Genomic DNA, 23,934 nt, shown 5'->3' with positions numbered 1-23,934 from the left:
TTTGATCGTTCTTGCTTTTGATTCAATCAAGTTCACAACTTGATTTGATCGTTCTTGCTTTTGATTCAATCAAGTTCACAACTTGATTTGATCGTTCTTGCTTTTGATTCAATCAAGTTCACAACTTGATTTGATCGTTCTTGCTTTTGATTCAATCAAGTTCACAACTTGATTTGATCGTTCTTGTATTTAAATGAGCTTACTTTGCTCTTTTCATGCATATTTGTTCATTCCTCATTCTTTACGTAATATAAAATTTATTAACAGAAGTTAGTTCTTACCGGACGGTCGATCAAGCTTGAACCGAACACTTTGTAGACAACCTTAGCTCTGATTACCAACTTGTAACAGCCTTAAATTTATACTAGAATTAATTACTAATTTATACCAAAAGATGATTGTTTAACATAAGTTACATAAGTATTATACGCCTTAGTCAATTAATGACTAAGGTAGAACGTACGAAGTCGTTTGAGAATTTGTTTACAACCCAAGAACCACTATTTAATAAGTTCAAAACATAGCGGAAGCTTCAACCAATCATGTTCGGTTCTTTAACATCGCTTGACCACCATCCGAATGATCCATCTAAGCACCTAGAATCAAAATCGTTAAAATATTAGTTTTGACATTTTGAACAACACATAAACATGAGGTCCAACATCAAATAATAGAAAAAAAAGAAATAAAAGTTTTGTTTTCTGGTTCAACCGTAACTTACGGTGTCACCGTAAGTTACGGTGAGTCCTGGAAATTTTTGGGGCCATCGTAACACAGTAGTGAACCACCGTAAATCCCTGACTTCTACCGTAATTTACGGTACCACCGTAAATTACGGTAGCACCTGGAAATTTATGTTTTTGTTTGGTTTGGTTATTACACCAAAACCCAAACTCTCGGATTTTAGTTTTCTAGGATGCCAATACGTTAAATCTCGAAATTTTAATATGTTATACAACATCCAATATCAACAAATCGACCTATCACTTTCCGGAGCATTAACCATGCCTTACTTGTTTATCCGACCCGTTTGGCTCGTCTACGGAATTTCTTCCTTTTGACGACTACCAACGAGTTCTAGCCAAGTTTTGACCAATTATTCAATATAACGATATCATCGCCTAAATTCATAGCAACCTTTATTCCAAAATTCAACTATGCATATTATGATGATTCAAATTTACTTAATGTAACGGGTCAAGTTACATACCTTAGCGCACGCCCTTCAACCGTGAGTCACCACCGGCTTGTCCGCTCGACGTTCCGGTATCTTGTCCTATAGAGTTCAATGCAAGACATGTTTAGAACTCTCTTCGAATCATAATTCGCATAATACACCGAACATCATGATTATGCGTTTAACTCGAAATTTCAGTTTTTAAGCCTTCATAGAGGCATTTCAACAAACACTTCATAGGCAGACTTTTACATGATTAAACTTCACATCTCTAGTTTATCATTTAACCCTATTTTCATATAATTCAACCAATTTATATGTATATTAGCTTCTAATTGCTGAAATCACTTCCAGTTTGCTAAATTACACTAGGTTAACAATCTACTTTCTAGTGTTCATCCAAATACACATGACCCACTAATCACCTATCAAGGTGATTATGGATTCACCTAAAATTTCTTATGATTTCAACTTCTGTCGATCTAGGATTTGTCCTTAGACACTATAGTTGTTCCTCAATCATCATAACATGCACATGCATCCCTAATTTCAGATTTTTCCCACTTCATGAAAATTTCAAGTTGAGAGAAATTCTTAAATTTTACATACCTTGAGATCCTCTTGTGATGAGGGTCACGATTCTATGCTCGGATTTTCGTTTGGACCAGATTTAGGCCTTCAATTTGATTGTTTTGTGAAGTTAGGGTTTTTGGAATGGGGATGTCGCCCCTGCTCCTTCCTGGTCGACCAACACTTCAAATTTTGGAGTGTTTGGTTTAATTCAAGTTAAGTTTCAGATTTTAACAACTAGGGTCCCTCCATTTTGTTCCACATATAGTTTGGTAACTTTTAATCACCTTATAAGCTAATTTTAGACTAGTTAACTAACTAGGTTAGAATTACTAGTTAGTAGACCCCCATTTATTTATGCTTCATAATTATGATATACTGTTTTATATTTTCGGGGTGTTACAAGTCCACCCCCCTTAAAAGGGTTTCGTCCCCGAAACTGAATTACGTACCAAATAATGAAGGGTAGAGTCGTCGCATTTCTTCCTCGGACTCCCACGTAGTGTCCGAGCCTTTTCTATGCTCCCATCTGATTTTGACTTGATCGATTTGTCTATTTCTTAAGTATTTGACTTTCCGATCTAAAATCTCCACCGGTCTCACCGCATAATTCAGGCTATTATCTACTTCAATATCATCGAAATGAATATAAGCTGTTTCATCTGCTAGGCACTTTCTTAATTGTGACACGTGAAACGTGCTATGGATTCCACTTAGTTCTGCCGGTAGCTCGAGGCGGTAAGCTACTTTGCCGATCTTTTCAATAATTTTAAATGGTCCAATAAACCTTGGGCTTAGCTTCCCCCTTTTTCTGAATCTAATAACACCTTTCCATGGGAGACTTTTAGCATGACCATGTCACCAACTTGGAATTCAATCGGCCTTCTCCTTTTATCGGCATACGCCTTTTGCCTGTCTTGAGCCGCTTTCAAGTGTGCCCGAACTTTATCGATCTTTTCATTCGCGGCTCGTACTATATCTTGGTGGGCGAGTTCTCGTGGACCCACTTCACCCCAACATACCGGGGTTCGACACTTCCTACCATAAAGCATTTCGTATGGTGCCATCTTAATACTAGATTGGTAACTGTTGTTATACGAGAACTCAACTAACGGTAGGTGAACATCCCAACTACCTCCAAAGTCGATTATACACGCCCGTAGCATGTCCCCCAATGTTTGTATCGTTCTTTCACTTTGTCCATCCGTTTGAGGATGGTACGCAGTGCTACTGAACAATTTGGTCCCCATTTGCTCTTGGAAATCTCTCCAGAAATTCGAAGTAAACCGGGTATCCCTGTCAGACACGATAGACACCGGCACCCCATGACGTGCTATTATTTCATTCGTGTAAACCTCCGACATCTTTTCTGACGTATAAGTCTCACGTATTGGAATGAAGTGAGCACTTTTCGTCAATCTATCTACCACTACCCATATGGCATCGAAACCACGACTCGTTCTAGGCAACTTGGTTAGTAGGTCCATTGTGATATGTTCCCATTTCCAAACCGGAATTTCTAACGGTTGGAGTTTGCCGTATGGTTTCTGATGCTCCGCCTTGACTTGTAAACATGTCAAACATTTTTCCACGTACTTCGCCACATCTCTCTTCATTCCGTGCCACCAATAGTTTTGTTTCAAATCATTGTACATCTTGGTCGCACCCGGATGAATTGAATAACGGGATTTATGAGCTTCATTAAGTAGAAGTGCCTTCACTCCACAGGTATGTGGGACCCATATCCTTCCGGATCGAGTCTTTAACCCGTGATTCCCATCTGACAAATCTTTCAACTGACCAATTATTCTTTCTTTCTTCCAATTCTCTTCTTTTACTGCTTCTAATTGCGCCCCTCGAATACGTTCCAGTATACCCGAGGTTACCACGAGTTGCATCGATCTTACTCATATCGGGACATAATCCGTTTTTCTGCTCAAAGCATCTGCCACCGCATTAGCCTTCCCTGGGTGATAACGTATTTCGCAATCGTAGTCTTTCACCGTTTCCAGCCATCTCCTTTGTCGCATATTTAACTCCTTCTGATCGAAGAAGTATTTCAAACTCTTGTGGTCGGTGAATATGGTGCACTTTACTCCATACAAGTAGTGCCTCCATATTTTTAATGCAAACACTACTGCCGCCAACTCGAGATCGTGTGTGGGATATTTCTTCTCGTGTATCTTCAATTGCCTCGAGGCATAGGCTATTACCTTGCCCCGTTGCATCAACACGCAACCGAGTCCCGATAGTGAAGCATCCGAATAAACCTCCATGTCTTCGACTCCGTCCGGCAATGTTAGTACCGGAGCTTGAGTTAACTTTTCTTTTAGCGTTTGAAACGCTTTCTCTTGGTCAACACCCCAAATGAACCTCTCTTTCTTTCGTGTTAGCTTTGTTAGTGGTGACGCAATCTTGGAGAAATCTTGAATGAATCTCCTGTAATATCCCGCAAGCCCCAAGAAACTTCTAATTTCTGAAGGGTTCTTCGGGGGATTCCATTTTGACAGAGCCTCTATCTTTGACGGATCCACCAGTACTCCGTCGGCACTTATTACATAGCCAAGAAATTGTACCTCTCGTAACCAAAAGGCACATTTAGAGAATTTTGCGTATAGCTTCTCTCGTCTAAGGGTCTCTAACACTTCTTGTAAGTGATGTGCGTGTTCAGCTTCACTTTTCGAATATACCAATATATCATCGATAAACACGATGACCGACTTATCCAGCATTGGCTTGCAAACCCGGTTCATGAGGTCCATGAAAGCCGCGGGTGCGTTTGTTAGCCCGAATGACATCACGAGGAATTCGTAATGTCCGTATCTTGTGCGGAAAGCCGTTTTCGGCACATCTTCTTCTTTAACCTTTAGTTGGTGATACCCCGATCTAAGGTCAATTTTGGAAAACCAGTTCGCGCCTTGTAGTTGGTCGAATAAATCATCTATCCTCGGGAGCGGGTATCGATTCTTTACCGTGAGTTTGTTTAACTCCCGGTAATCGATACACATGCGCATGCTCCAGTCTTTCTTTCTCACGAACAATACCGGTGCGCCCCAAGGAGACACACTCGGCCTTATGAATCCCTTGTTAAGCAGGTCTTGGATTTGGGACATCAACTCTTGTAATTCCGACGGTGCAAGTCGGTACGGGGCTTTTGCTACGGGTTTCGCGCCCGGAATCAATTCGATCCCGAACTCTACTTCCCGTTCAGGCGGTATCCCCGGTAAATCTTCCGGAAAAACATCTTCATAATCTCGTACTACCGGTACATCTCCAATCTTTCGTGATTCTTTTTCGGGTTCATTTGCGTATACCATGAATGCCTTACATCCTCGCTTCATTAGCTTGTGAGCTTTCAACATTGAGCATACTATGGGATTGCCTCCTTTTTCACCATAAATGGTGACGTGTTTCCCGCTCGGAGATGTCAATTTTATCTCTTTACGGAAGCACACGACCTTTGCATGGTGCCGAGATAGCCAATCCATCCCAACGACTACTTGAAATTCTCCCATCGACATCGGGATTAGATTTATCAAATATTCTTCATCGTCAATGCTCAGTTTGCAATTTTCACATACATCACAAACAATAAAGCTTTTATTATTACCTATCTCTACTTCTAAGGGCACTACGATAATTTAGTTAAAACAAATGAAGGATGTCGAATAAATCCATATGAAACAAAGGATTTATTCGCACCCGTATCAAATAACACACGTGCAGGAATCGAGTTTACAGTAAATATACCTGAGACCACGTCAGGTTCAATCTTTGCTTCTGCGGCGGTTAGTTGAAAAGAGCCTTTGCCTTAGGGGCTTCACCTTTCGGTTCTTGCCCATCCTTCTTTCCAACCAATTCCGGGCACTCAGATTTCTTATGACCCGTTCGATAGCAATTGTAACAAACCGTCACCTTCTCCGGGCATGATATAGCTATATGTCCCGTTTTCTTGCATATGGGACAAGGCTTATCCTTGTAACGACATTCGCCTTTATGACCCTTCCCGCAGATCCTGCAACTTGGCGACCCGCCTTTTGTATCGGATTTCTTCACGCTTTCATTTGTTCGTGCCTTCTTAGTAGGGCTTGGATTAACATCTTGCGCTCTCCGTTCACCCCTTTCAATGCTCTTTTTCAATTCGATCTCCCTTTCCCGAGCAGCATTTATAATCTCGGTAAGGGTCTCGTATTTGGAAGGGGTGATAAATTCCCTATATTCGGCGCTTAACATGTTATGATAGTAGTATATCTTTTGTTCTTCGTTTGTCACCAGATCGTCGCAGAACTTCATCTTATCCATGAACGTTGCCGTAATCTTGTCTATGGTCTCGTTTTTGTGCCTAAGTTGCATGAACTCTTCCTTGATTTTATTCACAACCGCTTTGGGGCTATGATGCTTAAGAAATGGCGTCTTGAATTCTTCCCAAGTCATAACCTTAGCAGCTTCAATACCGATCTCTCTCTTTTTGTTTTCCCACCAATCTTTCGCTTGATTTCTTAGTTGACCCGTACCATAGGCTACATAGTCTTCTACATCACAACGGGTCCTCTCGAATACCCCCTCAATATCACTTAGCCATCTTTGGCACACTATTGGGTCAACCTCTCCATTATATATTGGTGGTTTACAAGCCATGAATTCCTTGTATGAACAAGGCTTTCGTCCTCCATGCTTTTCCTTTGTTATATTTGAGTCATCTTCTAGTTTCTTGATTCTATCTTCTACCATTGATAAAACTGTGTTTTGAATTCTATCAATGAAGCCTGTCAAACTGTTTTCGATCGCCTTTCCAACCTCTTCGGCAATCACTTCCCTCACTTGTTCGGTGACTCTTGGCACCGCATCATCATTACCTTTATCAGCCATCTCTATTTCTGAAATGTTTACACAAGTTGTTAAAACATTCCATCTATAACACATGCTTTACTTGTTTGATTCAATCAAGTTCATAACTTGATTTAATCGCTCTTGCTTTAATTAAATCAAGTTCACAACTTGATTTGATCGTTCTTGCTTTTGATTCAATCAAGTTCACAACTTGATTTGATCGTTCTTGCTTTTGATTCAATCAAGTTCACAACTTGATTTGATCGTTCTTGCTTTTGATTCAATCAAGTTCACAACTTGATTTGATCGTTCTTGCTTTTGATTCAATCAAGTTCACAACTTGATTTGATCGTTCTTGCTTTTGATTCAATCAAGTTCACAACTTGATTTGATCGTTCTTGTATTTAAATGAGCTTACTTTGCTCTTTTCATGCATATTTGTTCATTCCTCATTCTTTACGTAATATAAAATTTATTAACAGAAGTTAGTTCTTACCGGACGGTCGATCAAGCTTGAACCGAACACTTTGTAGACAACCTTAGCTCTGATTACCAACTTGTAACAACCTTAAATTTATACTAGAATTAATTACTAATTTATACCAAAAGATGATTGTTTAACATAAGTTACATAAGTATTATACGCCTTAGTCAATTAATGACTAAGGTAGAACGTACGAAGTCGTTTGAGAATTTGTTTACAACCCAAGAACCACTATTTAATAAGTTCAAAACATAGCGGAAGCTTCAACCAATCATGTTCGGTTCTTTAACATCGCTTGACCACCATCCGAACGATCCATCTAAGCACCTAGAATCAAAATCGTTAAAATATTAGTTTTGACATTTTGAACAACACATAAACATGAGGTCCAACATCAAATAATAGAAAAAAAAGAAATAAAAGTTTTGTTTTCTGGTTCAACCGTAACTTACGGTGTCACCGTAAGTTACGGTGAGTCCTGGAAATTTTTGGGGCCATCGTAACACAGTAGTGAACCACCGTAAATCCCTGACTTCTACCGTAATTTACGGTACCACCGTAAATTACGGTAGCACCTGGAAATTTATGTTTTTGTTTGGTTTGGTTATTACACCAAAACCCAAACTCTCGGATTTTAGTTTTCTAGGATGCCAATACGTTAAATCTCGAAATTTTAATATGTTATACAACATCCAATATCAACAAATCGACCTATCACTTTCCGGAGCATTAACCATGCCTTACTTGTTTATCCGACCCGTTTGGCTCGTCTACGGAATTTCTTCCTTTTGACGACTACCAACGAGTTCTAGCCAAGTTTTGACCAATTATTCAATATAACGATATCATCGCCTAAATTCATAGCAACCTTTATTCCAAAATTCAACTATGCATATTATGATGATTCAAATTTACTTAATGTAACGGGTCAAGTTACATACCTTAGCGCACGCCCTTCAACCGTGAGTCACCACCGGCTTGTCCGCTCGACGTTCCGGTATCTTGTCCTATAGAGTTCAATGCAAGACATGTTTAGAACTCTCTTCGAATCATAATTCGCATAATACACCGAACATCATGATTATGCGTTTAACTCGAAATTTCAGTTTTTAAGCCTTCATAGAGGCATTTCAACAAACACTTCATAGGCAGACTTTTACATGATTAAACTTCACATCTCTAGTTTATCATTTAACCCTATTTTCATATAATTCAACCAATTTATATGTATATTAGCTTCTAATTGCTGAAATCACTTCCAGTTTGCTAAATTACACTAGGTTAACAATCTACTTTCTAGTGTTCATCCAAATACACATGACCCACTAATCACCTATCAAGGTGATTATGGATTCACCTAAAATTTCTTATGATTTCAACTTCTGTCGATCTAGGATTTGTCCTTAGACACTATAGTTGTTCCTCAATCATCATAACATGCACATGCATCCCTAATTTCAGATTTTTCCCACTTCATGAAAATTTCAAGTTGAGAGAAATTCTTAAATTTTACATACCTTGAGATCCTCTTGTGATGAGGGTCACGATTCTATGCTCGGATTTTCGTTTGGACCAGATTTAGGCCTTCAATTTGATTGTTTTGTGAAGTTAGGGTTTTTGGAATGGGGATGTCGCCCCCTGCTCCTTCCTGGTCGACCAACACTTCAAATTTTGGAGTGTTTGGTTTAATTCAAGTTAAGTTTCAGATTTTAACAACTAGGGTCCCTCCATTTTGTTCCACATATAGTTTGGTAACTTTTAATCACCTTATAAGCTAATTTTAGACTAGTTAACTAACTAGGTTAGAATTACTAGTTAGTAGACCCCCATTTATTTATGCTTCATAATTATGATATACTGTTTTATATTTTCGGGGTGTTACAAGTCCACCCCCCTTAAAAGGGTTTCGTCCCCGAAACTGAATTACGTACCAAATAATGAAGGGTAGAGTCGTCGCATTTCTTCCTCGGACTCCCACGTAGTGTCCGAGCCTTTTCTATGCTCCCATCTGATTTTGACTTGATCGATTTGTCTATTTCTTAAGTATTTGACTTTCCGATCTAAAATCTCCACCGGTCTCACCGCATAATTCAGGCTATTATCTACTTCAATATCATCGAAATGAATATAAGCTGTTTCATCTGCTAGGCACTTTCTTAATTGTGACACGTGAAACGTGCTATGGATTCCACTTAGTTCTGCCGGTAGCTCGAGGCGGTAAGCTACTTTGCCGATCTTTTCAATAATTTTAAATGGTCCAATAAACCTTGGGCTTAGCTTCCCCCTTTTTCTGAATCTAATAACACCTTTCCATGGGAGACTTTTAGCATGACCATGTCACCAACTTGGAATTCAATCGGCCTTCTCCTTTTATCGGCATACGCCTTTTGCCTGTCTTGAGCCGCTTTCAAGTGTGCCCGAACTTTATCGATCTTTTCATTCGCGGCTCGTACTATATCTTGGTGGGCGAGTTCTCGTGGACCCACTTCACCCCAACATACCGGGGTTCGACACTTCCTACCATAAAGCATTTCGTATGGTGCCATCTTAATACTAGATTGGTAACTGTTGTTATACGAGAACTCAACTAACGGTAGGTGAACATCCCAACTACCTCCAAAGTCGATTATACACGCCCGTAGCATGTCCCCCAATGTTTGTATCGTTCTTTCACTTTGTCCATCCGTTTGAGGATGGTACGCAGTGCTACTGAACAATTTGGTCCCCATTTGCTCTTGGAAATCTCTCCAGAAATTCGAAGTAAACCGGGTATCCCTGTCAGACACGATAGACACCGGCACCCCATGACGTGCTATTATTTCATTCGTGTAAACCTCCGACATCTTTTCTGACGTATAAGTCTCACGTATTGGAATGAAGTGAGCACTTTTCGTCAATCTATCTACCACTACCCATATGGCATCGAAACCACGACTCGTTCTAGGCAACTTGGTTAGTAGGTCCATTGTGATATGTTCCCATTTCCAAACCGGAATTTCTAACGGTTGGAGTTTGCCGTATGGTTTCTGATGCTCCGCCTTGACTTGTAAACATGTCAAACATTTTTCCACGTACTTCGCCACATCTCTCTTCATTCCGTGCCACCAATAGTTTTGTTTCAAATCATTGTACATCTTGGTCGCACCCGGATGAATTGAATAACGGGATTTATGAGCTTCATTAAGTAGAAGTGCCTTCACTCCACAGGTATGTGGGACCCATATCCTTCCGGATCGAGTCTTTAACCCGTGATTCCCATCCGACAAATCTTTCAACTGACCAATTATTCTTTCTTTCTTCCAATTCTCTTCTTTTACTGCTTCTAATTGCGCCCCTCGAATACGTTCCAGTATACCCGAGGTTACCACGAGTTGCATCGATCTTACTCATATCGGGACATAATCCGTTTTTCTGCTCAAAGCATCTGCCACCGCATTAGCCTTCCCTGGGTGATAACGTATTTCGCAATCGTAGTCTTTCACCGTTTCCAGCCATCTCCTTTGTCGCATATTTAACTCCTTCTGATCGAAGAAGTATTTCAAACTCTTGTGGTCGGTGAATATGGTGCACTTTACTCCATACAAGTAGTGCCTCCATATTTTTAATGCAAACACTACTGCCGCCAACTCGAGATCGTGTGTGGGATATTTCTTCTCGTGTATCTTCAATTGCCTCGAGGCATAGGCTATTACCTTGCCCCGTTGCATCAACACGCAACCGAGTCCCGATAGTGAAGCATCCGAATAAACCTCCATGTCTTCGACTCCGTCCGGCAATGTTAGTACCGGAGCTTGAGTTAACTTTTCTTTTAGCGTTTGAAACGCTTTCTCTTGGTCAACACCCCAAATGAACCTCTCTTTCTTTCGTGTTAGCTTTGTTAGTGGTGACGCAATCTTGGAGAAATCTTGAATGAATCTCCTGTAATATCCCGCAAGCCCCAAGAAACTTCTAATTTCTGAAGGGTTCTTCGGGGGATTCCATTTTGACAGAGCCTCTATCTTTGACGGATCCACCAGTACTTTGTCGGCACTTATTACATGGCCAAGAAATTGTACCTCTCGTAACCAAAAGGCACATTTAGAGAATTTTGCGTATAGCTTCTCTCGTCTAAGGGTCTCTAACACTTCTTGTAAGTGATGTGCGTGTTCAGCTTCACTTTTCGAATATACCAATATATCATCGATAAACACGATGACCGACTTATCCAGCATTGGCTTGCAAACCCGGTTCATGAGGTCCATGAAAGCCGCGGGTGCGTTTGTTAGCCCGAATGACATCACGAGGAATTCGTAATGTCCGTATCTTGTGCGGAAAGCCGTTTTCGGCACATCTTCTTCTTTAACCTTTAGTTGGTGATACCCCGATCTAAGGTCAATTTTGGAAAACCAGTTCGCGCCTTGTAGTTGGTCGAATAAATCATCTATCCTCGGGAGCGGGTATCGATTCTTTACCGTGAGTTTGTTTAACTCCCGGTAATCGATACACATGCGCATGCTCCAGTCTTTCTTTCTCACGAACAATACCGGTGCGCCCCAAGGAGACACACTCAGCCTTATGAATCCCTTGTTAAGCAGGTCTTGGATTTGGGACATCAACTCTTGTAATTCCGACGGTGCAAGTCGGTACGGGGCTTTTGCTACGGGTTTCGCGCCCGGAATCAATTCGATCCCGAACTCTACTTCCCGTTCAGGCGGTATCCCCGGTAAATCTTCCGGAAAAACATCTTCATAATCTCGTACTACCGGTACATCTCCAATCTTTCGTGATTCTTTTTCGGGTTCATTTGCGTATACCATGAATGCCTTACATCCTCGCTTCATTAGCTTGTGAGCTTTCAACATTGAGCATACTATGGGATTGCCTCCTTTTTCACCATAAATGGTGACGTGTTTCCCGCTCGGAGATGTCAATTTTATCTCTTTACGGAAGCACACGACCTTTGCATGGTGCCGAGATAGCCAATCCATCCCAACGACTACTTGAAATTCTCTCATCGACATCGGGATTAGATTTATCAAATATTCTTCATCGTCAATGCTCAGTTTGCAATTTTCACATACATCACAAACAATAAAGCTTTTAGTCCCTCAGCACACACCTTTTCATTCAGTCCCTCAGGCTTCAAATCCTGTAAAACAGATAAAGGCTTACCAAAGCAAGAAGAAACCTCCTGAACATAGGGATAGGTTAGCCTCTCCATCTGCTCAACGGAGCCTTTGAAAATATCAGAAGCCTCGGGACGAAACAAAGGTGATTTCTCCAAGGGATGTCCAGATTCATGAAGCTTGTAACCAGCAATAAGGCCTTGGTGTTTCCCCAGGTTCAGAAGCTTAGTATAAACATCACCAAGGGCAGAATTGAACTCCTTGGAATGTAAAAGGTAAGTGACAACCTGCTGGAAACCATGCTCAATTAACCACTGATTGTCAGCAGTAACACGGCCAACCGAAGCTTTCAACCCTTCTTTTTCCTCACGAAAGGCCTGTTGTTGAACAGCCAAGGCCTCCCGGTCAGCCTTTAACTTCAGCAAGTTAGCTTCAAAACTCTTCTTCAAATCACCCATCTCAATATCATGCATCTTCTTCAAATCACTAACCTCCTTCCGCCACGCTGCTTCCTTCTCAGCAAAACTAGCTATCTCCTTTTTCATCGATGATAGGGAGGATTTCATCTTATCCTTCTTCTTGGAGAAGTCCTCATACTCTTGCATCCTTTGACGAAAACGAGTAATACCCTGAGGAAGCAGGGCAGCAAGGTTGCAAGTGCTCAAAACCATCCGAGACAACATTAAGTCATCATCCATCTCAGTAATGGTCTTGTGCACAGAAGGAGGAGCGAGATGACTAAGAGCATCCTCACAAACAGCAGCATCCTTGAAGGTGTCGTCATTTTTCACCAACCAAGCAGGCACATAAGTCCCTTCAGGATTCAACCCTTCAACGTCCCTGCTTGAAGACTCCTGAACAGGGGTAGAAACAACCTTCTTGCTTTGAACCTTTTTACCACGAACAACCAACTCCTTGTCCTTCTCAACACCTGCTTCAACTTGATCTTCCGAAACTTCAATATCATCACTCAAATCCACTGGTTTAGTAGAAGTGGATTGAGGACCAGCTTTCAACAAACGACGAGAAGATCGGCGAGTTGAAGACTTGGGAGCATTAGACTTAGAAAAGCCCTTGACGTTGGCAACACTAGCATAACCCGTGCCCTCAAACCTTTGCTCGGCAGTCCTAACTACAACATTCTCACCCGGAACAGACGGAGCATCCTCAAACACAACATCAGATGTGTCGTCACTCTTGATAAAATCCAAAGCAGACATGACTGACAAAAACAAACAAAAGCAAATAAGTCATAAGCAAAGCAAAATGAGTAAAAGGCAAAAAGGGAAAATGCATACCAATGCCATTTCTCATTAGCACCGGATCCCGATCGGCTTTCCCCCAAATATTACTAACCCCTAAAAGCACTAACAAATGTTCGGGGAAGGGACGAACCCTCGAAGGGCACCCCCGAATGGCTGTAAGAAAGGCATCGTTCAACTCAGATTCAGAAGGCTCCGGATCATTAAGAACAGCATCCGGATGCCTCCATACCATTTTGAAAGGAACAATAGACTCGGAAACCCAGAAAAAGCGATCCTTCCAGGACCCAAGTGTTGTAACCATGGAAGAAATAAGGCAAGTATCAACCTTTGATGTCTCAAAGGTGAACCAGTCACCATTCTTAGCCAAACGAAAAAATCGCCGAAAAAGCAACAAAGAGGGGTCATATCCAAGAGTACGACATAAAACCTCAAAATGCAAAACCCTAGCCATCCCCTTCGGATGAACTTGCCCAAAAGAAACCCGATAATACTCCAGCAAGTTTAAAACGAAAAAAGAAAAGGGATAACGAAGATTTGACCATTGAAAATGACGACAGTACAGAGCAATCGAACCAGGGTTCGGTTTATCAACAGAAACATCGCAAGCAGGGGCAGTTGGGTTAAATTTTTTATCAATGCCATATTCCAAACAAAATAAATCTACCTCCTCTTGTGTCATTCGAGAAAATGACTTCGCTAAGTCCTTAAGAGCACCCATTTTTGAAGAAACAAAAAACGAAGAGTGAAAGATATAGAGAAAACTAACCTTAGAGAAGGAAGAAACTTGGAGAAGTTATGAGTAAAATGGAAAAGATTCACAAAGTATAAAATAAATATGAGTCTAGGACAGAGGTAATAAAGGTAAATAATAACTCCTGCAAAACCGCCGCCCTATCAACTGACACATATCAATCAAATCAACTGTCAATCATTTAAAATTCAAATTCAAAAATTAACTGCCTTCAGCCTTTCAAACCTTCAAGCAACGGACCCTTGAAACATTCAAGTGACAAAACATATGCATAAAAGTCAGAAGTCTTTGAGCATACTACCCCAAAAACCTCTGACTTGGGGGGCTGATGACAGGGGTAGCCCAAGACTAAATAAAGTGACTAGATATGCAAATGCTTAAAAGGTTGAAAGGTTCATCGGTTGAAAAGCTGTAAAGTGAGAAAAGCGAGGAACAGTAATCAATCACATCTGAGAACTCGTTTCACCAATTCACGCCCACAAAAGCAGAGCAGGTCTGCACGATACATGCTATTACCCAGGGGTCCAAAGCCTTCAACCCCAAAAGGGGAAACCCTCCATTGCAAACAGGTTCCACTAGTCTTGTACATACCATTATAGGAGATGTCTTCCCCTATAAGAAGACAGCTCATTCACTCCAAAAAGACATTCCGAAACAGAGAGATTCCTTCATCTCTGGTCATTCATAGAGTACTTGCTCACTTCCAAGTTACTCCTCGTCACATCCACCACACACACATTCTATTTGCTCTTATTTCTGGATTCGAGCTCATCTCGGAGAAAGAACTTTAAAGCAAATAACAATTACATACTAGTGAACCTCCTTCCACGTTTTGCAAACGTGGGGGGACCCCGCGACCTGCGTTAGGCAAGGCTGAACCCTTCAGCCTTCTTGCCTAACCAACTCAGCTACCATCCTTGGTCTCGTGTTTGTTGCATCAACACACCACCAAAGAGTATACGTTGAAATCGACCTTCACTAATAGTTGTCTTATTACGTAAGACCATGAATCAAATACAAGACATGGGAAAATGTCACATAAGTTTATCAAGTATTTCAATTAACTCATTCAAAATTTTTATGTCTCTCTCTAAGATTGGACGTTGTGAAGGGCATGAAGCGTCACGTGACAACCACGCTAGCAGGGACATTTTAATAAAAAGCACAAGGTGAAAGGGGCTTGAATGTGGTGTTTTTTAAATAAAAATACATAAACAATTAAAATCCAACAACCAATCAAAACAAACTCGTTCAACAACAACCAACCAAGAGCCGCCAACAACCAACCAAGAGCCACCACATCCAGGGGCGCAACATAGTGGGGGCGATCCACCCCCGAACTTTTCGCTCAGTAGTGAAGAGTATGTAGTTTTCATATGGATATTTTTGGGTATATACGTTTTCAATCCCCCGATCGGAAATCTCAAGCTTCGCCACTGGCCACATCAAACATCCACTCCCCTCCACGCTAGTGGAACTCTCCCTGCCCTCCTCTCCACGCCAGGCATGTGCTGGTGTGTCGGCGTGCTTGAGCCCTCCACGCCCATCTCCACGCTGCACACCATGCGGTCTAAACTCTAAAGTAACCAAATTTATGTTACTTAATTGAAACAGTTGGCAACTTGATTATATTTCTACAAAGTTACCTCATGTTACATCCAACTACAAAATATATAAACTAACATAGCATATAAACGTAAATAACTAGTAATACAGTGATAACATTGATTATGTGCTATGTATTACGAGTTAAACTAATTAAGAATGTAGGTTTGATCTCATAGTCATATAAATGGTTGACAAGAACGTTTAATAAACGTATTGGGGTTTTATATTTCAGCATTATTAATTAACAAGGTCGATTTCACGTTAAGTCTATTGAGATATTTCAAATGTGTACCTAGAACGTATAATTGTTTAAGTTTCCATATTACCCTTTATATTTAGGGAATATTGGATTTAAATAACCTCAACTTTCACAAATTGGCCGATAACACTCTTAATTTTCGATTTGTACACCAGCACTCCCAACTTTCAACTTATTGACCGATAACACTCCCTAACTAACTGAATCCTAACCCAGATAGCTGATATCAACTGCCACGTCAAAAATACCATGTTAGCTGCCACATCATCAAAAATGTCACGTCAGCACCACATCAGATGCCACATTATCAAAAAAGGCACATCAGCTTGCACATCATATGCCACGTCAGCAAAAAGGCCACATCAGATGCCACATCAGCAAAAACTAACTGTGTTAGGGTTCAGTTAGTTGGTGAGTGTTATCGGCCAATAAGTTGAAAGTTTGGAGTGCTGGTGTATAGAGTGTTATTGGACACTTGGTGAAAGTTGTGATTATTTAAATCCAATATCCCTTAAATTTACCATTAAACTCAAAAAAAACTACTATATGTTCAAAATATTTTACCAGTAAAAGAATCAAATTAAAAAAAAAAAGTTATAATACTTGTCCTTCATTAAACACGATTAAACACGGTAGTGAACAGTTAATTTTGGACTAATAAAGTAATAAAGTATATACATAAAGTTTGAATATCGAACATTTTTAATTATGAAAATGATTGTCAAAACAAATTATTCAATGTAAGACTGTGTGGTGTGCTCTTAGTAGAAGAAATATTCTAGTGGAACCGTGCTCTTGTGTTTTGTGTGATTCTAAAATTGAATCCATAGATCTTATTTTTTCTGCTTGTTTAATGGCTTCGGTTGTTTGGCATTACGTGAGCAATGATGCAAGGTACCTTAATTATATGCTTTTTCAGTAAGGGATATGATGAGTTTTTAAGGCTCGGGGAGTAGGGGACCAAGAGAAAGAAGTCTTTCATGGGATTGTGATTGTTGCGTGCCTAAGAATATGGAATGCTAGAAATAAGACTATCTTCAGTGCTACGTATGTCCTTAGACGCCCTTAGCTGCCACGTCATGTGTCACATCATATCCTTACAAATCCTTAAAACCTCTTATTTCATCTCCAACCCTACAAATATCTTTACCCTTCTTAATTTCCACCTTATTACTTACCCACTACACACAATATTAAAATAAAACATTTTGTTCTTTTACTTTAGGCCCACTCACTTACATAAACAAAGCCCTTGTGAAAGGGCTTAGATGTTAAGGGCATCTATGGACAAAATCTTACAATGCTAAGGGCTTATCTTACAATGCTAAGGGCTTGTAAGGGCCTTCAAGGGCATCGTCTAATGGATGCATTGGAGATAGTCTAATAATTAATAATGTTTGTTTGGACAAAGAATTAATATCCAAGATATACGTGGATATATAAAGTCTTTTGGGTTGTTATGGTTCAAGAACAAGACCAGATCTAGATTTAAGTCCATAGTTTGGTCTAAATGATGTAATTTTCCGTTCATGTAGTATGTTGTTTGGTTTATTTTTCGGTTGTGGCTAGTAGCCTTTTGGCTTTGGGTCGTGTCTCTATTGTTGTTTGTGTGAATATAATTATACATTTTTAAAAAATGATAATAAGAAAAATTGTACATTTTGAAAAAAAAAGGCTTATGTGGGTGGGCGTGAGTGGGGCTCTCCATGTAAGCAACACGCTCACGTGAACACCACCCTTGTTCTCTATGAGCAAAGCGTTGACCCTCAACTCGCGAGCAAGCTCATAGGCTTAGACCTCCATTATGGGCTCATCCTCCTTTCACTCCACATCACTGCCACCTAATCAAGTACATGTCACTTCAATGACACATCATCTTCCCACTATCATTCATTTTCCTTTCCTTTACTAACACCTACTATGGTTTCATGCCCCTTTCACTCCACATTAGGGGTGTGCATGAGTCAGTTTTGACTAAAAACCATAACCATAACCGCGATGTCGGTTATTGGATAACCATAACCATAACTGATCGGTTATGGTGGTTATCATATATAGCATTTTTTATTTTGTCAGAAAAAAATCTTCTTCTGTCCGAAGAAATGATTCATCGAAAGGTCGGTTATGGGTGGTTAACCGTGTATTTAGCTTAGCTAAAAATAGTTTAATTTTTTTAACATGGAATAAATTGTTATTGCATATTTGTATATATTAATATATTACATAATATTAAAAAAATACATATAATCTATAATATTAATACCAATTATTATCGAATATTCAAATAAAGTGATATGATACATTCTATAAATTCAAATAAACATTCAACGAAAACCAAAAAATGATATGAAAAACCAATAAATACTAAAAATCTTCATTTAAAAACATCAATATTAAAAATATGGTGAAAAGTCCTAAATCCTACAAAGATTTATGACATGTCGGTTCGATTATGGTGGGTATGGAAAAAATGATAATCATAACCGATCCGCTACATTCGGTTTTCAAAAAAACCATTAACCGACCCACCGGTTTTTTATTTGGTTCGTTTTTTTCGGTTATGTTTTGTTGGTTAATTTGGTTATGGTTCGGTTAATTCGGTTTTTTTGCACACCCCTACTCCACATCGCCCCATCTCGATCATTTTTTAATTATTACCCATTTATTTATTTCTTATTTTTTTATATAAACTAATTTACTAAAATAATTACATAGGTATAAATATAAAACTTAAAAAAATTAAATTAAATTAACTAAAAAATTCATTACAAGGTAAAGTCAAATAATAAGAATAATAAATAAAATATAAAATTCATTAACATAGGTAAAGTAAACTAATTTACAAAAATAATTAAATGAATACAGAATTTAAAAATATTATTTTTGCCTATAATCCAAAGTGAAACCCATCTTCCCATACCCACCTTAGTCCCCTGCAACTAGGGTTGTTTAAAAAAATATGGATTCGAAACCAAATCCAAAATCAGACACTCAAAAATACGGATATCAAAAAACCGGATAATCTGAATCATCCAAATCTTTGGATTCGGAGATGAATTTCAAAAATTTCGGATAATCCGATTTTTTGCTATCCGAAAACTAATTTTTTTCTGAATATATATAGTATATGAGCATTAGATTTAGTTTGAAATCTCGTAAAAAATAGTAAATAGTCGGATTCAGAAGTGGATTTATGAATGTTTTTAGTTTTCAATGTTGAAAATTTAGAAAATCGAATAAAGGTTTAGTTTTAGTCTAGAGATGGCCATAATAACCAGTTCCAAACCCGACCCGGTGGAACCGACCTGGAACCGGTTCCGGTTCCTACCCGGCTAATAGTAGAACCGGTTCAGGGTTCAAAAAACCCGTAGGTTCCGACCCGGTTCCACATTTTATAAATAAAATCGGTTCGTACCCGGTTCGTACCCGGACCCGGTGCGTACCCGGAACCCGGTTCCTACCCGGAACCGGTTCCGGGTGTTACAAAAAAACTCGATATGCCCATCTCTACCGTTAACTTACACCTACAAGATATAAACCGAAACATAAATATTTATTAGAACCGGGTACATTGAACGAAACATAACTAAACACGTCAAACTAAACATAACTAAACCGGTTACATAAAACACACTAAACCTTCGAAGAACAGGTTCCGGATCCTTCACCCATTTCGTTTTTCTTCGGCTTTGTAACCGGACAATGACGATCGGTGTCTTTCTTTAGCGTGGAGTTGGCCATAGCCTTCATGAACTTCCCACAAGCTTTACACCTTGCCATCTCGTGGCTATTGCTCATTAAGCACAAGTCAAAGTGCTTCCAAATTGTGGGGTTTCGTTTAGTTTCCAAAACCATCACAGCCTCGTCGTTGCACGCCATTTTAATTGTGAAAGTTTGAAGGTGTAAGTTATTGATTTTGGGATGCAAGGAGGCAAGAAGGCAAGGAATTTATAATCGGTTTCTAATAGTTTTGCAGCTTATTTCATTGAATTGACCGAAGGAATCAATTCCTAATAGTATTTGCAGCTTTTTTCATTAAATTATTATTAGGAACCAGTTCCTGTTCCTGATAGTATTTGCAGCTTTTCCATAGTAACCTTTGGAACCGGCCTTCTGAAGAACTGGAACCGGGTATTTAAAGGAACTGGAACCGGTTCCACCCCGACCCGAACCGGTTACACTCGGTTCTAGTTTTAATGGTTTAAACCCGGGTAGGAACTGGCACCGGTTACAACAAGAACCGGTTCCATTGACACGCATTCAGGAACCGGGTCCGGTTAAGAACTGGTTCCGGGTATAAAAAGAAACCGATTATGCCCATCTCTATTTTAATCTATGCACGAAACGGATTTTTTGATTTTTTTTTATAAATTCAGATATCCGTTTGAATATCCGAATCCGTATCCGAAATTTTTGGATATCTAATTTTCGAGTATCCGAAAACCGGATAATCCGATCTTGAACACCTTTATCTGCAACTCAACCTTCAAATCTCCATAAAACCTTAAAAAAACTTCAAAAAAAGGGGAAAAAAAATGAAATCCATGTAGATGCAGTAGACCCTACCATAACTAGGGGTGTGTATGGGTTGGTTTGAGTCGGTTTTGGCAAAAAATCATAACCGAGATGTCGGCTAATGAAAAACTATAACCATAACCGATCGGTTATGATGGTTTCGGTTAATCGGTTTTGAAGGTTATAGTGAGTCTATTATGGGTCTGTTAACCGTAAATTTGGCCTAGCTCAAAACATTATAATTGTGCATTATTTGGGTCTGAAATTTGGTCATGAAATTTTTAACAATGGATTTTATTACACATTTCTAAATGTTAATATATTACATAGCATTAAAAAATACATATAACTATAATATTAATATGCATTATTATCAAATATTCAAACAAAACGATATGATATTATTCATAAATTTAAAGAATTTTTTTACCAAAGCGATATGATATAACCCACCAATTCAAACAAAGGTTCAACAAAAACATCAAATATTTAAAAACGGTGAAAAGTTCAAAATTCGAAAAAGGTTTTACTACATGTCGGTTTGGTTCGGTTGTGACGGGTATGGAAACATTGATAACCATAACCGACCCACTACTTTCAGTTTTCAGAAAAAACAATTAGCCGACCCACTGGTTTTTTATTTGGTTTAGAATTTTCAGTTTGTTTTGTCGGTTAATTCAGTTATTGGTCGAATAATTCGATTTTTTTGCATACCCCTACTTCAATCCTTCGTATATTCTGTAGCAGTTTTTTCTGTTTCTTTTTTTTTAATATAAACACTTTAAATTTTTCGGGACTAGTTATGGATGATTTTATTTGAAGGGGAAACTTTACATAATTAGTTATGTGAAGCATTATCTGTGATTTGAAAATCGCTTTCGTAACAAATGAAGGATCTATCAAATTCGTATATCATTAATAAAATTAATTAAAATCATCGTATCTATTATCTATTGGTTGTATTTTTTATTTTTTTAAGTAAGAAAAAGATCAATCATTAAAATATACATCGTATAGAAAATAATACGATAATCATTAATAAAATTAATTAAAAGGGTTTCACTAGGGTGATTGATTCGATATCCGGTCTAGTTATGAAAATGGTAATCGACTGGACTGACTAAAAGCCTGCCGCATAGCGAGAGGAATACCTTTCTTTTTATTGTTTTCGGTTATTACAAAACACACTTGGTCATCCATTTCAACACATCATAACTTTATTTTTTGGGGTTCCTTTTCCGTTAGTTAAACTGAGTGCTGGTATTTTACTCCTACGGTGATAAACAAGACTGATACTAACTGAATTCCCGTCACAACTTACCGCAAATAGAAATCTATAACATCCATTCATATAATGGATGAAAAACACTGACGGTCAAATTAACATTATGGCGTAATTCATGAAAGTTAGGATAGAAAGATAATATAACTTTAGATACACATAAATACTCTCGTGTATTTACTATTTTATTTTCATTATTACGTTAGAAACCATGTATAGCACGGATGGTAGAAAAACCTGAACCTGATGAGAAAATTTGAAACCTAAAACATCTAAGACAGGTAATAGGTATACATGAACCCGAAGGGTGTGCCCAATACCCGACGGGTATTAGGCGGATATGGAACAAAGATTTACAGTCAAGTATGAGACTAATATAAAAAATTCTCGGCTCATTGCTCTACTTACCCGTGCGCACATGTTGAATAAATAAAGTATGAAATTATTATTAATAAATATTTATAAATTATAAAATGATAGTTTAATATAAATTATGTAATTCGTAAATCTTTGAATATAATATTTTTGCTGTTTTTCCTCTTTTTTTTCTTTTTTTTTTTTTTGGTAATGGATTGTTTTTTTTTTAAATAATGGAAAGAGATAATGAAAATTAAATGCAAGGATTTTGACCATTTCGAGGTAGTTATGTCCAATTTAAATTTCATATCATTCCAAAAAAAAAAAAAAAAAAAAAAAAAAAAAAAAAAAAAAACTCGTGACACCAAATTTAGTACATCATATGCAGAAGGTACGAATCAACAAGCGTCTCAAACCTGTTCAGATGGAGGTCGAGGGCGTCCGAGTTGAATCTCCTCACCGGGTCCGGGATACACAACCGTCTCCCCCATATAAGCCTCTAAAAACGTCAATAAACTCAGCTTATCAATCGCTTCCCGATGATACGATTTACACACCAAATACAACACCATTTGAGTCACAATAAACACCAAAAACAACTTCATAAGCAAAACTCCACATAATATCCCAATCAACACTCGCCAAATCAGCCCTAATCCAGAAATGTCATCCCCGTATTGAACGAACCACTTGTACACATATATTAACCCCAACAAAATTCCGTACAACACAAACGCAATCCCCATTCCCACCTTCTTTTTCCCGTTCGCCAGAACCTTACCTTTTTTCAACGCGTTAAATCCATGAATGTTTTCGAGAACCGTAACAACACTAGCCAGTTGACAAACAACGCTCAAGTATAAAAACCCGTATACGTATAAAATTAAAATGATGATAAAAACCACGGCCCCGACTATACCCGAATAAACGAATATAACTCCAATAATAGCCAAAGCAACACCGCCAATTACGTCGAAGATGAATTGCGCAATGTATATGAATATGAAAGTAACGCAAAGTCGTTTCCATACCTTCGGTATGACTTTCATTACGTTACGAAAAATGACTTCACGGGTTGTGTAGATTGAGGCAATGGTGAACACGACCATAGCGGTAGAGAGGAGAGAAAAGATGGTTAGGAAAATGAAGTACACAAATTGGAATAGCGCGTAGTAGAGCCAATCGATGGCGATTGCTTTGCGTGAACCATTGGTATCGTATGGTAACGAGTTGTTGTCGATTCTCCAAAAGAAACGGTGTGAGATTTCCATTTGAATTATGAAAATTATTGCGAGAGGTAGGATGAAAGCGAGAGTGATTTGCGCGAAAATTTTCTTTGATGAGAAGATTGTTTTGAATGATTGTTTGAATATGCCGAAGAACCCGACGAGTTTCATATCCTCTTCGGTTCGATCCATGGCGATTTCGATCTAGTGGATTGTTGAAGATGAATTTGTAAGGTGTGAAGTGAATTGTGAGTTGTGACATATGTTATATATACCAAGGCAAAATGCCGTTATAACAAAGATATTTCTCTTCAAGTTGTAGATGTTACGGCCTGTATTTGTGAGCTGTGACCATGGTCCTACGTTAAAGACATTTCTCTCTAAGTTTCCACTTGTTAAAAAATGGGCGTAAAATGACAAATAATAGTTTTTTTTTTTTAACAAAAGGACCACATAAATTAATATCAAACTGGATTTGGTATGAAAAGGTATAAAAAATAAAAAT

At 38.7% G+C, this 23,934-nt stretch overlaps 1 protein-coding gene across 1 annotated transcript; it reads right to left on the bottom strand.

Moving 5' to 3' along the window:
• Nucleotides 1-22,613: 22,613 nt before the first annotated feature.
• LOC110944104 lies at nucleotides 22,614-23,621 on the bottom strand. The gene has a single exon (XM_022185818.1). The coding sequence runs from the start codon at nucleotides 23,619-23,621 to the stop codon at nucleotides 22,614-22,616; it is 1,008 nt and encodes a 335-aa protein (XP_022041510.1).
• Between the last annotated feature and the right edge of the window lie 313 nt (nucleotides 23,622-23,934).

This window comes from Helianthus annuus, chromosome 5, assembly GCF_002127325.2.
Source record: "Helianthus annuus cultivar XRQ/B chromosome 5, HanXRQr2.0-SUNRISE, whole genome shotgun sequence".
NCBI lineage: Eukaryota > Viridiplantae > Streptophyta > Magnoliopsida > Asterales > Asteraceae > Helianthus > Helianthus annuus.
This window is presented reverse-complemented; position numbering and strand designations above follow the sequence as displayed.

What these genes read in the sequence shown, in the direction of transcription:
- LOC110944104 (XM_022185818.1), bottom strand. Translation starts at nt 23,621, where the DNA reads ATGGATCGAACCGAAGAGGATATGAAACTCGTCGGGTTCTTCGGCATA.